Here is a 15,947-nt window from a genome sequence, read left to right as displayed (position 1 = left end):
TTCTGTGAATCAAAAAACATGCACAGTACACTTCCTTTTAACTCTAGGCCAGCTGTGGGAGAATGAACAAAGTAGTCTGGGTACAGTGATGGAGTTAGGGAATATGCTGGGTCAGGTATTGTTGAAAACTGCAAGAGCAAAGTGACACTTTCAGAATTCTTTGAACTGATTTGCACTGGTGGAGCAGCTTTGTGCCACATCCCCACTGCAAGTGAAATGCAAGAACGTTTGTGTTAATCGGACCAACAGTGTATTAGTCCCTTCCTAGGACAAGCTTATGCTTATAGAAGTATACAGGGATATTTATTACCTCAGCATGTCACCACAGCTGCTGGTAGTTCATCCTGGTTTTGAGCTTTGGGTTAATAATTAAAAACATATTGATGTTATGAAATGGAGAAAGTTGCACTCCTGTATGTAAGGAAAGTAAATAAAGGGTGGTTAGTCTATGCCTTTCATAAGCAGCACATAAAGAACGATGAACCACTGTCTTAATTGTCTCTAGTAAGCTACTGGTGATAATTATTGACTACCCACCAACTGAAAATATCTGATTTGAAGTCTGACATAAGGATAAAGGAGCTCAGTGTTTGTGGTATTATTTGTGAAATGTCTGGAATGAAAATCTGCTGTGTGGTTGCTGAGTTAGTACGTATTTAAGTCCTGATCAGTACTTTGTAGACTATTTATCTTTACATAAACATTGGCCAGAACAGCATATACTAGTTGAGTAATGTTGTGTATTTGTTTCTCTGTAGTCTGCAACAGATTTGCTAAATGTTGGATTGATGTAAAAATCCATGTCAGAAGTATCACTTCAGTAACTAGATTGCCAACAATATTTATGCTAAGGGTTTCTTTTCAAAGAATTTGGTATCCTTATGTCCTTCACAGCAATTTGTCAAAATTTTACCAAAAATATTTTGAGTATAATAGCTTAAAAAACAAGTTGAACAAGGAAATGTGAAGCAAATCAGGGACTAAAATAAATGAATGAAAGTATTGATAGTCTGTTCAGCATATTACATGATTCTGCATATCCCTACTAGCTCTGTCTGCTCTGAGCAATTCTTGTAAAATCCACTCCTCTAGGTTCAGGCTGAACAGCATGTGTAATGTCTGTGACAGTTTGAGCCTTGGAGATGGAATTGATTGAACAGAGTAGTCTATTCAGATAAATGTAGGGGATTCATTCACATGGAAATCATTCCTGGCACAGTAGAAACGAAGTATGAGTGAAAGAGGAAACAAAAAGGAGCCACAGAGAGCTGCACCAGTAAATCAGCAGAACTTCATTGTTCATGATAAATGTAAGTTACTTTACATCACAGCAGTCTCACACAAAGTTTTAAGAGGTGGTGGTGACACGTAATCCTGCAGTAAAAGTTTGCTTTAGATTAATTTGAAACCTGGTTCTCATCTATGTGTCTAAATAAACCATGTTATGCCAGTGTAACAGCAAGCTTTTAAGTGAAATGATTTTCATCTTCCTTAAAAGCCCATAGATGTTTTTCTATAGTACTGAAAAGTTGGATGAGACTAGTTTAAATCAGTAAAGGGTAGAAAAAATGCAGAGCTAACTAGTACCAGCAAAAACCTAGTGTGATACCTAGGAAATCTGTATTTTTATGAATTTTGTTGTGTCAGATGTGTTTCCACTAGGAGGAGTTATCATCATATCCTTACCCTGTAAGATTATCAGACTCGTGCTTTAGGTCATTTGATGAAAATGCGATTACCTGGAGTGACATTGTGAAATATCTGTAAAGTTCATCTACATCTACCTAGCTTGTAGTACAGAAACTGCTAATTGGTATCAATATAAATATGAAAGGATGGTTGCAGCTTGTCATATCCTACAAGCAAATTTAGGTTTGTTATTTGCATTTAGGGCAAAAATTCAGTGCATTTCCTAGAGATTACAATTTATTCTCAATGTCATGTTTTCCATAAAATATTATGATAACTTGAGAATTTCAGAGTTTTAAATCATGTTTTAATACCATTAAGGGAAAACCTTGAAATGAAATGTCTAGGAAGTCCAAGAAAGAGGCAAGAAGTGTAAAAGTTAAATCTCATACATACACACTCTTAGGATTTTTTTTTAGTTCTTTTTTGTTTAACACTTCTGTTACGAATAGTGATTATGATTTTTAAATATGATGGTTTAGAAGTTCCAGTGGGACATTCTTTTATTTGTATTTTAAATTCAATGTAATAATGTTACTGCTTGGATTTAAGTGCTTCCTTTGATCCGTTTGCCACTCTAGTGTTGCAAGATAAAGGTATACTTGGAGCTACAGTTTTGCTTTGTTTCTCCTACTGTTTTCCAGTATTCATCTCTTTTCATCAAATCATGAAATATGATTCTAGTAAAATGTATGTTTTGGTTGCTTTTCAGCAATGTAGCTTTTGCATAGACTCCCATGGCATAAAGAGAGAGAGACCTTAATCAAGCCTATCCTTTCATTAAGAGAAGGGGACTGTTTAAGAATATATCAACTTGGTATGCTTAAAGGACTTCCAGCATATGGGCAATTCCCTAACTCTATCTCTGTGCCCAGACTACTTATTGTACCTCTTCCCACAACTGGCCTAAAGCTACATATATTTTATATGCTGCTTTCTAAAGCAAAAGAAAAAAGATGTTAAACCTTTTGGGTATCACATATAAAACACCTTCCTCTGTGCCTTTGCATCAGATATGCCTCCATATGTATGACTGCAGCTGAGCATGTTTAAGATAATGCAGAAAAGCACTCCGAAAGGAAAAGCGAAGTTCAGTAGATCAGAGAGCCACATTAGGAACTTCCCATTATTACTCATTTGATAACTTTTTAGCAGCAACTTAGCTTCATAAAAGCCTCTGAACAGCTGGTGGTCAGAATCAGAATGATACAAACCCAGGTCGGATTCAGATTGTTTATTTTTATGTAAAAACCCCTGAAATTGTATAAATTATGGGGGTAGTACCGTAAGGCCTTCCACATAAGGATTCCAGAATAACTTCACTCTTGAGCTTAATTAAGTAATAACAGAAGAAGTCTAACTGAATAAATAGAAGCAAGTCATGGTGCAATAGTGGTTGTATCCCATAAAAATCTGGTGACCTGACTAAACCTACGATGATGTCTTTTTGCAGCTCCTGAGATGTACAAGAATTGACAGTGTTTAGAATGGACAAATAGAACAGAGGTCTTGTATTGCCCTCCAATATATGCTGTTATTTATGTTTTTGTTTCCTTCCTTCCTCTGGAAAGGAAGGATATGGGAAAAAAATATGTGCCCAACATTTGCCACACGCCTTGCCAGTGGGTTTATAACCATATTTTGGATCTTAAAAAATGTTGGCATTACCTGCCTTAAGTAAAAGTTAATCCTATTTTCAGAGATAAAAATAAGTGGCATAAAAGTAGAAGAAGAATAATAGGAAACTCCTTCTGCCTACAACCAGTTCTTATAATGGTATATTCAGTGTTTTTTTACAATGTATTTTGTAACTCCATTTTACTCTTAACCTTGATCAGGCTATATCTTGAGTCCTGACCACTAGGCTGTACCCTGCATCCAATTAACAGTGTAATATTGATTAAATAAGAGTTGTTTGAGTTAATGTTTCTGTTACCTTTCTTCACCAAAACTACCATTAGCAGAAAGATCAGAAATGCAATTAATTAACTTGTGAGAGAAAGGAGATTTTTTTTTTTGTTACCTTCAGCTGAAGGAACAGATTTTTCATTAAAACAAAAGGGATAAATCTACACAGGTGTTAATAAAGACTTAATAGCTTATAAAAGTATGCCATAAAATAATCCCACTCTAGGGTGTAATTGCGGTCCATTTGAAACCAATGCATCTTGTACCTCTTAGTATCCTGTCATATAAGGGTATCATTTTCTGCTTGCAGTTGAATTTTGCTTTGTATGGGGATTTAGAGGAGGGGGGTATTTTTATTTTAATTTGGTTTTCTTTGTTGTTTTTTTTTTTCATTTGGTATAACTTAATAACAGAGCAAATGCAGCTGGCCAAGTAAGATTAGACAGCCACTGTTTATCACCGTATTGTTAAAGAGAATGTTGCTCTGTGGAAATTCTGGGATTCCTTTCATGCTTAGTGCAGAATTTCTCTTTGTTCTGGAATGATAAATGTGATGACTCTCCACCAATTCCTGTAGATATTTTTTTTAATTGTCTTATACTAACATGGAATTTCAGTATTCACAACAAAATACAAAATTTGTAGTCTTAAAAAATATATTCTTAGTGAACTTGTCAGTTTTGAAAACAAGTTCCTTTACACAACAAATTTCAAGTCTTTTACTTTAAAATGTATGAACCAAAAAAGACTTATTTATCCACGGCTTTACTTACATTCTAACCAAGTAGCTGTGTTTCTCCTTTTATCTCTCTGAGCATCATATGCCTTTCATGCTGACCATCTTGCAATCTGAAAGTACCTGTTTAAAGCAAGCCAATAAATGAAAGACGTCAGTGGCTGAGCTTGTCCTCGCCTCACATAAGAATGTTCTCTGTGGCTTTCACATTCCTCAAGGAAATTCTTTTGTGGTGTGTCGATTAAATGCTGAGATTTTCTGGTCAATGTTACTCCACAAGATGCTCTTAGTTACTGTAATACCACCATTCTTTAGATGTTTACTCGTCATCCATAGCCTGCAATATTTCACAATAATAAAAAACCTGCAATAAAACAAATAATAGATCAGAGTCTTCCAGTGGACAATAGAAGGATTTCACAATGTGATTTGCAAATTAGCAGGTTTGTTCTTTAATAGATCATGAAGTGATGAATTCCAGAATTCCAGCTTTCCCAGTGTAATGGTGTATGCCTCTCTGAAGTGTAACCATTTTGACTTGTTTCCAAAGTTGAGCAACAAGGCAAAATTCATAGAGGCTTCCAAAACAATGTCTGGTCCAAAACATTGTGTATATTACTAACAGTAGTTGTTTTAACTGAAATGCTTTCAAAATATTTCTAGGAATGTGTTGTACTTTAATACAGGTAATACTGCTACTGTGGCCTACCTTTCTGCAGAACATTAGTTTTAGGTTTGCAATTTGTATTTAAAAAAAAAAAAAAAGCCTCAACACTTTTCTAGTGTTCCAAGAATAATGAAAATGCTAGATGGCTTTCCCTATCTGACAAAAAGCAACTCTGACTCTTTTCTGACCATTACATGTCAGCCTTTGGGCAGATTCTTGTGCATTCAGAGTAGGTAGATGTCTTGGAACAAGTGGTCTGTAACTGAAAAGTCATAATTTGTGTTGGTTTATACAGAGCTAATGAGCAAGTACTTTTCCTGCAGTATAGATGAGAGGAAGATCTTCAACTACAAATAAAATATAAAAAATGTACAATTAAAGTCACTAGGTGTCTGAACATGAGCATTTCTTGCCTCTGGCATCAGTGTTCTGATAGGAAATGTTCAGATCGCAAGTTACAGATCAAGTTGCATCCTTGAATTGATTTAGGATATGTTCAAACTTGCACATGGAAATCTCTTCAGAAACTCAGCAATTCTTGGAAGCTTAAGTATTTGTCTATGTAGATCTTGCATAACCACTTACATAAAGCAGAGATACTGGGAGAATATTTTGTGTCTGTCATTTATCTTCTGATGTCTGTCATGTGTCCATCTTAATGTCTATCTTTTATTTCATTTTAGCAACTGGGAAAAAGTAACAAGAAAGTATTTTTATTTACAGATAACTCAAATTCAGATGACATGATGGAGAGCAAACTGTAAAAAACTCTCCATTCCTTTTCTTCTTAGAAATACTCTATAATAGGTTGACTTTAGCTATTTTGTTTGTCCCATCTTGGACAAACACCCACCACAGAATCTTAGTCATTTTGACTGTCTTACAGAGAATGCAGTTTCATTCACATCTGTCATATTCCTACAGAAAACACTACTGCATTTGCTATTCCTCTTCATTTAATGCATATTGTCATATGTGTCATACATGTAAGAAGAGTGGCATTATCACTGAATGAGTGGGTTGAGGTACTTTGTATTCTTGTTGAATACAAAGGCTGAGTATATTTTAATTGATACGACAGTATTGAGTGACTCTGTTGATTCATCTTCTAAAAGATTAATTCAGCTATGAGAGCTAAACAAAATATAGTCTTCAGCATTCCCTGCTTGTATGAGGATGACAATGAACTAAATGTAAAAATCTTAACGCGTAGATAACTAACACTTTCTTGACCGCGTGGTAAGAGGTAATCTCTTTGGCCACAACAGTGAAACTTGCATGTTATGAAGTGCTTTCTGGGTTCACTCCTAAGCAATGTTATTTGTAATTTTTGTTTTTCAGAGTTATAGCCATTGCGAGGGAATAGATAATGAAGTATCTACCCATTTCTAACTGGCTAAGCCAGCTTGGTCTTGCAGAATATTGCACACTCTTTGAACGATATGATGGCATAGAGGTAAGAATTTTCTCTTTCAATAAAACTGTTGAGAAACTGTTAAGCAAGGTGATGTAGTACAAATGGTTAATGTTCTGTGATATGATGTTGGAGCAAAAAAAACCTAAAGACAGATAGTTTGGTTTTGTCTTGAGAAAGGAAGAAAATAAAAGCAATGTCTCTTGCAACTGTGTGCTAAAAGTCACAGAGAAATAGAGTCACTGGTGGGCTAGATAAAAGGAACATTTTACTTTTATATATATGTATATATACATATATAATGTATATATAATGCTGCTGTCGTGTTTATAATGCTGCTTGTTCTATTTACTCTTGGTTGTCTCAGATTGTTGCAATGGACATGCTCACCAGAGCAAGAACATGTAGATTACCGTTGTTCTGCAAAAACTAACAAATAAATGTCTTAAAATTCAGAAGTAGATAAAATATAAACTTATGTGCCAGTTTTTATATAAAGTTGTTTAAAGGTAAAGGGATTCTATGTGACTTAAAAATAATCTTCTCTACTTAGCAAATACGACATTACAGAAGGACCTTACATTTGTAATCTTGAAGATCCCTAGAAAATTATTTAGAAATTCTTAGGAAGCCCTTTTCCCATAGTTCTTACTTGATCAAAATCTCCTCTTTATTGTCCATTTTATGTTTTCACTTTCCATCATCCATGTAAAAATTTATTGACATTTACATACAATAACATCAATTAAATGCTGCTTTGACATGTTTTATTTCTTCCTCTCTGGGTTCCCCATTCAGAAAGTAAATGTGAAAAATACAACTGAATAGTATCATCAACTCAAAATATCCTTGGATTCACTTTTAAACAAATGAAATAATCAATGTTTCATGAAGTGGCACTAAAATTTACTTAAAATTGTCTTCTGCCTTATATCTGTGCTGCTTGTATGCCAGAGTTCTTAGTGAGTGTCATGGTAATGTCATAATCCATGCAAAATAAAAAGAAAAGGATTTTAAATGTAAGTAGAATATGTCCCAAATAGAAAAAGAACTTTTTTCTATTCTAAAAAGAGTAGAAAAAGCATTTTTTACTTTTCCAAATTCATTCAATCAGCAAGTAATTGGAAAATGTTCGTGTGATTCACACTACTGTTGTAACAACAAACAAAAATACTGCAACACAGACAGTTTACAGCTTACAGAGCCTGAAAGCTGCCTGTAAGAAGTTTTTGCTGAAGTGCAAAACTTAAAAATAGACTTAGTGCATCATTCTGGATACAACGGACTTTTCTCAATTTCAAGGTCATGAGTCAGAATTTCAGTTCTGCAATATCTGTAGATTACAAGCATTCTATGATCTCTTAGTTCCTCAGCCAAACTTCATATTTTTCTGAAACAAAACTTTTATTTGAGAAAATGCCTGACTAGCTTGACTTCACATACCAACCTGTTAAATACTAGATGTGCTTAAGAACCATGTTGAACCAAGCTTCTAAGTTCTTGAAAGTCTAAATAATTGCCTTTGATGTCTTCTACTTTTAAAAATAATTACTAATAACTATTTACACTGGGTTTTTATCTCTGCAGTAGAAGGTATGATTATATCCATTTTGCTGAGGAGGACAGTGATGCACACTTTCTTGACTTAAATTATTTTTTTCTAAGTAGTAAATTCAGGACAGTAGTAGACAGAGTTCTTGGGTTTCAGTCAACTGCTCTAGCCAATTCTGAAGCCAGACAAGAACGTGCTTATGATCTTGAATGAAGAAAGAATACTTCAAGGCGGGACACAGTTCCACCTGAGAAATAAAATTTCCACATTAAGAATGTTGTCAACTGCAAAATGCAGCAAGTTCTTTAAAGCTACTAAAAGAACCCCACCAAAATGTGTCTATAAAAGCTCCCACTGTGTTATCCTGAGCATTTGCTGTTCAGTACTGGAGTTAACAACAACCCATTTGTGTTCCTCCTTACAAGTTTTTGCTCAAGTTTGAAGAGCATATTGCATTTGTACTCCTTTGTTTGTGGATTTTCTTGGAGGCTGATTTTGGCATTTGGCAGAAGGATGTTGGGGTTTTTGAGAGAAGCAGTGGGATCCTCTGTCACTGTTGCCAAAGCTGAAAAATCCTTTCTACTGAAATGTGAATTCAACATTAGTACCAATTTTTACATTTGGGAAAAACTAGAAAGAGATAAAATGAAAGTAATAATTATTCAACTCCCTACTTTGATGTCATTAGTTACATATAAGTTATCATTTGAGAAACATTTAATATGACATTTTCAGGCATGACTAAAGTTCTCTAACAGCTTTTAAAACAGCGTTAGCTAGTGACATAAGAAATTGAGGCTTTTGGCAATTAGAGCACTACTGAGTCTAAAGCAAAGAATGCCTTTGCAGTGGTTTTAGTATGAAAGTAAGGTCTTTAAATTACAATTTCAAAAACAATGGCTCAGAGTAGAAATTCTTTGTCAACTGTCTTATTATTTACACAGTGACTCAATCAGATTTTGTATTTTAGGTTCCTAGGCCTGAACTGTCAAATCTCCATTAGAAGAGGCTACTCAGAGTTAACGTGAATTGCCAGTAACAATATGGAGTACATTCTATGTGCTTCTCTTTATCTAATTTATAGTGAAAATACAGAACAGTTGAAAATATAAAGAAATATATTTTGCTATATTTTCTATTTTTTCTGAAAGTTTTTGTCTTCAAATGAAGCTTTGTACATACTTATAAATCAGCATCAAATTGAAATTCTGTACTGATTTGTAAATAATGTCTTGAGTTATTTTGAAGGTCAAATAGTGATGATTTTGTGGAGAGAAAGGGGAATAAAAGAGAACAGTTCAGACTTGATTACCCAAATGCATTATATGGAAATTTATATTCTTCAAAACAGTGTCACAGCCCATATTATCTACTAATTACAATGAATATCCTCTTCATTATACAAAACTTTCCCTTCCAATATTATTATTCCCATCGGTTCACCCTGAGATTTATCTTCCTTCATTAGCTTAAGTGCAATTAGCATACTAGCACTCTTGGGTAGTTTTTAGGAGTTTTTTTACTCAAAGAAATCATTATTTTTAGAAACTCTCCAACTAATTTGACCAGTTTTGTTTTGAGAAAAAATTGAGAGACAATGAATTAATGTTTTAAAAGAAAAAATCCTCATCCCTTCAATGACAGAGCTTACCATGATAAAGGGGCTTCAAATAACATAAGCTACATAGCAGCAAATGTAAGTATATTTATATGTTATCAGAAACAGCAAACTCATCTGAAAGAAATTTGAATTATCAAATTATACATAATTTGAATTATGTATAGTATATTCCTTACTCTGGCCTTTGCTACAGGACTTACTCCATCTTACAGAAGTTGATCTTAAAAAGCTGGGAATTGAAAACCAAGGCCACCGAACACACCTCATTTCCAGTATCCTGCTGCTTCAGGAGGTAAAAAAAAAGAGAGGTAAGATTTCCTAAAGTCTAAGAGAATGAGTTAAGGCAACCGGAGCTTTCCTGTCACAAAGGATGATAAACTGATTCAGCCTCGAATACCCCTGAATGCAGATCACAGGGGTACTTTACACAAAAAATAAGAAAAATAAATATTAGTTTAACAAAAGTTAAATGTTAATATTTTGCCAGGGTTTTACAAAATAATATAACCTATACTTTCAAAAAAAAAGTCATTTAGAAAAGGTTCTACTTCCGATTTTTCTTACCCTTTCAGTCTTCAGCTTAATAAGACACAGTAATGTTAACACCCCATAATTGGTGGAAGATTGTGTCACAAATGCTTTCCTCATTTGGAAAGATGGTATCAAAAGGTCTAAACCCAGCTAATTTGTGTATGTCCCATCTCATCCCTGCTGAGGAGAGAGGAGGAGAGCTTACACAGGCAGTTCTGACCCTTCTTTTCCATTAGGGACTTTGCTATAAATTAAGACTTAATCACTGCATCATTTGCTGCTTTTATGATGCTTTTATCAGTTCAGTATCAAAATTCAGTCAAGTTCATGAGAGTTGTAACAAGCTTTGTAAGACATTCTATTTTGAGGGGAAGGATATAGTGAGATGTTATGCAGCTATGACTTGTTGTACAGGATATTTTGAAAATTGTTCACAAGATGATAAGGTACCGGTATTATGCAATCTGGCCCATAAGTCTAAAGATCACTGCCTAAGGCTTTTACAAATTTAATGTGAAGCAGTTATTTATTTGGCTAACAAGTAAATAACTTCTACCTTCTCTTAGTCAAGATAAGACTTTTGGAGCATGTGTAGAAATCAAGTATTCATAAAATGTCTTTAGCTACTTAAGTTTTCAGAAGAAACTAGAACTGGTTGTGTACAAGTAGATCAGTGTTTTCTGAGGAGTTCAGAATGGGTTTAACAAATGCATAACTTCTACAGTTCTTTGGTTTGAAAGTCTTAAAATTTGAATATAAATATGACATTTTTTTTAACTACTACTGTGAACAGATTAGGAAACTGTTTAAGTTGACTGCAGTGAAACTAGATGTGTTTCACTTGATATTTGTTTTCATGTGACATTGAGACTGCATTTTGTAGTCTTTTCAGGTACTGGAGGGAGAAATATATTACAGTTCCCAACGTACCCCTTTTTTTCAGAAAAAAAAGAACTGTTCAAACTTGTCATTCATGTGGTAAATTGATTTATATATACTTACTTAACATTTCAATCACCTCATTAGAATGTTCTAACTCATGGAATGTTCAGCTTCAGATATGTTAAGCTACATCTAATCTTGTAATATTGCTGATGATTTCAGTGAATTTGAATTTGAGTCAAACATTTTCTTTCTAAACTGATGTGTATCTATGGCAGGGGGAGGTTGTCTTTCAGATGTAGGTATTGCCAAGTGACAGTTTTTGGGTTTTGGGGTTTCTTTGGCAGTTAAGTGCTAGAACTCAGTTCAGTAAAAGTAGTCCTGGTTCATATTTTTATGGGCATTTATCTTGAGCAATGTTTCCATTCACGGTGTGGTTTTGGCTAATGCAAACAATTAAGTGTATAATTGAATTATGTGCTTGAAAAAAGAGACAAATTGATCTCTGAGTTCTGTTTACACCAGGTTATTTCCATACTAGATAGCTTTGCCTATTGTATTAAAGAATTCTGGGAAGATCGCAAAGCAGATTGGTTCAGTCAGTCATACACTGGTGCAGACTGTTTTGTTTTCACAGTAGGGATTAATGGTTGTTATCTGGTCTGCAGCCTATTATGACATGGCTGTGTTTTGTGTCTGTCTTTGACACAATGCTGTGTCTAGGAGCAAAGTGCCTAATCAGTTAGACTGAAATGCTGGTTTTCCAGAACTGAACTGTACTGTAGTCAGACATTAGAAAAAAACTTTTAAAAAAATTTATTCTATTAAATAAATACTAATGTCCTACCAATGTACTTACCAGAACAGAACAAAGTCTGTCTTACTCTGTTTGCTGTTATTATGAGCTTTAAACAACAGCATTGTATTTGTTGCTGGTTCAACAGTTTCCAGACGGGGCTTGATGTGATAAGTCACTTTAATATGTAACAATTTTCATAAAGTTAATTTTATTGGACATTTCTTTGTCCAGTGAGGTTAAATTTTGGAAAATTTTGAGAAAACTTCTGTTTTCTAAAATGTTACCTTGGTTCTGAAGCTACTTTGAGTAGTCTCACTGTCTCACTACACTAAGATTTGGATTCATCCTGTCTAACTCAAGTTACTTGGGCTGTGTTTCCACATTAATTAATACCAAGATCTGTGCATTGACATAATTTGACTTGGATGAAATATGTGCATGTGGTCACATATCTGTTGAATTAGGCAGAGCACACAATATGAAGTTGGCTAGCTTGATGCTTTTATGCTACCTTTATGCTAGCCAGTGATAGGGAAGTGACCGGGATAACTGGTTTGGTGTGAGTAGCATTAGCTAATCAATAGGTAAAAAGCCATTCGAAATTGTTAAACCACTTCAGTCAAGTAGAATAAATTTTATAGTGGCTCAGTGCATAAAATAACGGGGCTCTGAGACTTTTGATCAGTATCAGAAAACTTAAAGGCTGCTGTGCTGTTGATTCTTGACCTTATTTGAAGCTGGGGTTCCACAATGCCAACCTAAGCAGTCTGTGCCTTCTTCAGCTTTCCTTTAGCTGCTTTTCCCCATCTCTGTGTAATTCCTTTTGTTGTCATTAAAACTATCCTGCAGCTGCATCATGAACCCATTGGGGAATATATTTAACTGAAAAACAACCTTTTGTTTCCCCTCATGTTCATCCCCATCGAGTCCCCGTGCCAGTTCACTGTTCAGCTGCTCAAACACTCCTACAAACATGAATGGCCATGGAAGACACAGCAGAGCTGAGCCCTCGTGGCTGAAATAGCCCCGCTGCCTAAACTGAAACCACAGCTGCAGGTGTTCGTGGGAGGCAAGTCACTCTGCTCCCTCCACTACCAAAAAGAGACAGATGAATTCAGCAGATAATTCGGTTCACTACCTTTTGTAGGTGTCTATATTTTTTTGTTGATTGTACAGATATCCCAGGATGGATGACTTTCAATTAGCAAATGCTGACTGCTGGTGGAATTAATTTAGGCCTAAAAGCTACAACTGTGGTTGCCTTGTAACATTTCATCTCTTCTTTTGAGTGCAGCCTTACAAATTTCAAGCAAGCATTTGTTTGTTTTTCTCTAAATATTGAATGATCTCCAATATTTGTTAGTGTTTATCACTATATTTCATTTCCTTGCAAATCAAAGTATACAAGTGGAAAAAAGTTTCCAATTTCTGAAGACTTCCTTCCTAAGTGCAAAATTCTTACCAGTTCTAAACATGCTTCCTACCACTGCTTCAGGAACAGAAGACCAGATGGCTGTGTAGAGATATCAAACTGATAGTTGCTGAAGTCTAGGATCTTGTATCAGGTAGTGGCAAAGTAGATGTCAAGTGACAACATGAAAGAGCCCACCAATCCATAGTGATGCTTTCCCAGAATACTTTCTCAGCCTCTAAGCATTTAATCTAACAAAAAGGAAATTTCAAAAAGGTATGAATGTGAAGAGACATAAATACTCTTTCCACAGTCCTTTTGCCTGTATCTTGACTTACCTTTTGATTTGCACTGCAGCACATTCTGGATCTTGATGTCCTGCCATCTACGCTTGTAGCCTTTCATGTATTCATAGCATGTTGTGCCTCCTTTGAGAGGTACCTTTTGTTTTCTGTTCCAGGGAAATTGTAGAGTCAGGAGGTGAGGCCTGCAGCTTGCCTGGGCTTGTCGCAGTATGGGATCAAGAGGCATCCAAAATTTTTTTTTATAAGACAAGGAAAACATGGGCTATGCTTATAGGAATGTTCTCAGTGGCTATCTAGCACCTTTTTGAAATATTTGTTTGTCATCTTATGAAAGTCAGGAAATGGCATATCCTCTTCTAGAATTACTTTCTTCTGGTATGAGAGAAACTGATGACAAATTAGGTGTAATCTGACTCCTGTATTACTCAAAAAGGTCTTCCTTGCTTGAGCAAGAGGCATAGCACTCTGTCCTGTGACAACCAGCAAAGATTGTTTGTTCAAGACAAACATCCTGACAGCTGTAGCCCAGTACTTATAGAGTAGTGCTCTAGGAAGGAACTGTGGTTTTCTCAGTATCCTCTAATACAACTAAAGCAGGGTTTGATGCTATGTAGGATTGGAACAGATCATTATTTAATCATGTTACCATGTGCTACACTCCTTAGGAGTATAATTTTATTATGATTTCCTATGACCTATAGTAAAAGAATAAATCATGCTTCAAGTGTGTTGAGGAATTCTACCATGGGGTGACTGGCTCCTTCAGTGCAGTAGAAATGTTACCTATAGAGAGGGTAATGTAAATGTATAAATGAAAATGTCTATTTTGATGCAATAAAAAAATACCTTGGGTATTTCCAGACATGGAAGACATTTCTTGATTCCTTTATGAACGTGAATTTAAATATAGAATTATATTTAAAAGCTTTGTATCATTAGACTATTAAAATATTTGTGTGCATTTGTATGTATTTGTGATGTACTTTCCTTTGCATCACTGGTTGAGTTTTGAGTGGAAATATATATAGAAAGCTAAGTGGCAAGAAGTTTTGTTAAGGAGATGTTCTAAGAGCTGGAACTTTGTTTTTCCAGTAGCTTCTTTTAGTGAGATGAATTTTGAATAATAGCATTTTATGGCTTAATGTGATTTCATTAACACCTTGGAGTGTTTTTCTTTGAGAGAAAAAAGGTATAAAGAATATTTCCCTTTTGTCTTGTACAAGTTTGCTTATACAGAGTTTTAATAATATATATATTTAGATCTATTATGATTTCATTTATCATACAAAGAAGGCCTGCCTTAATGGATTTAAGTAAAATATATGCATAATTGACATAATTTGTTGTGGGTAAATAGAAAATAATGTGCAAGATCTGTATTAGATTAAATGCAATTAGTGTTCCGTGGCTTCCTGCTTTTGATGGGGAAAATAGAATTGCATTTCAATTCTTAGATAACTGTTTCTGCCTATGTTGTATTTCTTGCCGTGCTGCAGTAGTGTGAAGTTAAATATGAAGTGCCTTCTTGCCATGTGGGTCTTTTCCTTATCATTATATAGAAGACCTAAGATGTGTTGTATTAAAAAGGAAGCTAAGCAAGCAGTACAGAGCCTGGCTTGTGCTTGGGACAATATAAATAGAGACAAGTACATCTTCAAAGAAGGTGTAAAATAACTGAGGGACTCTTATGTGGTTTTTTTAGATGACCATTATAATTAGCATAAATCCATGACTAGTTTTGCCTTCTCAACCCCAAATATCTTGTCTTTGTCATGCTCAAGTAAAGTCCTTTTACTCATTCTGGTTCTTTTGCTTCTCTTTGAAACATTACGAATGCAACCAGAATGCTTTGGAGCAATGGTATGTAGTGTCAACCTGTCAGATTCCAGACTCATGCTAAAGAATGCTGGTAGCTTTGCCAATATATGGAGAGGAAGCTGCTTTGAACACTTTGATCTGCATAATAGTTAGAGATGGCATTGCTACCTGTGTGGTCTATTTTGCTCTCACTGAGGGACACAAGGATTTGAAGTTTTTTGCCATTTCTGTTTGAGAAGCTCATAAATGTAAATGTTGTTACGCAGTTGTTAACATACACCTCTGACAGTACCATTTCAGCTGTTGATAGTTTCAAATTTGCCTATCGGTGCTTCCTGGTCTTCTGTTTATCCTTGCTTCTATGTCAGTTATGTTCTAAATGGAAAACATCTACCACAGGCAAAGAGAGGCTGTTAATTCTCCTATATTTGAGACTTTTTACAAAAACATGGAAAACCAGAAACTTACAAGGAAGTCTTGGCTCCACAGTAACAATTCTTCCACTGCTAAAAGCAAAGAGAGGAAAACAGACCCTCTGGTAAAAAGGGACCCATAAACCCTTGTCCAGCTTCTTTCCAGTTTAAGATATCATTTATCAAAACTAGTCAATGAAA

At 35.0% G+C, this 15,947-nt stretch overlaps 1 protein-coding gene across 3 annotated transcripts in view; it reads left to right on the top strand.

Annotated features, from left to right (window-relative positions):
* Positions 1–15,947, top strand: part of BCAR3 (BCAR3 adaptor protein, NSP family member) — a 91,263-nt gene that overhangs the window by 15,557 nt on the left and 59,759 nt on the right. Inside the window, exons 1-3 of one of the 3 annotated variants that reach the window (XM_027712633.1) lie at positions 1,297–1,310; positions 6,342–6,456; positions 9,781–9,895. In XM_027712633.1, coding sequence (XP_027568434.1) covers positions 6,370–6,456; positions 9,781–9,895 — 202 coding nt within the window. In that variant the 5' untranslated portion in view covers positions 1,297–1,310; positions 6,342–6,369. Of the gene's footprint in view, positions 1–1,296; positions 1,311–6,341; positions 6,457–9,780; positions 9,896–15,947 lie in introns of those variants that run through there. The other 2 variants (XM_027712623.2, XM_039383256.1) reach the window with 2 other exon arrangements.

Source organism: Pipra filicauda, unplaced genomic scaffold (genome assembly GCF_003945595.2).
Source record: "Pipra filicauda isolate LSUMZ 115617 unplaced genomic scaffold, ASM394559v2 scaffold112_size3218982_pilon, whole genome shotgun sequence".
In the NCBI taxonomy this organism is placed as follows: domain Eukaryota; kingdom Metazoa; phylum Chordata; class Aves; order Passeriformes; family Pipridae; genus Pipra; species Pipra filicauda.
The sequence above is the reverse complement of the archived record's forward strand: the minus strand, read 5'-3'. Positions and strand labels throughout refer to the sequence as shown.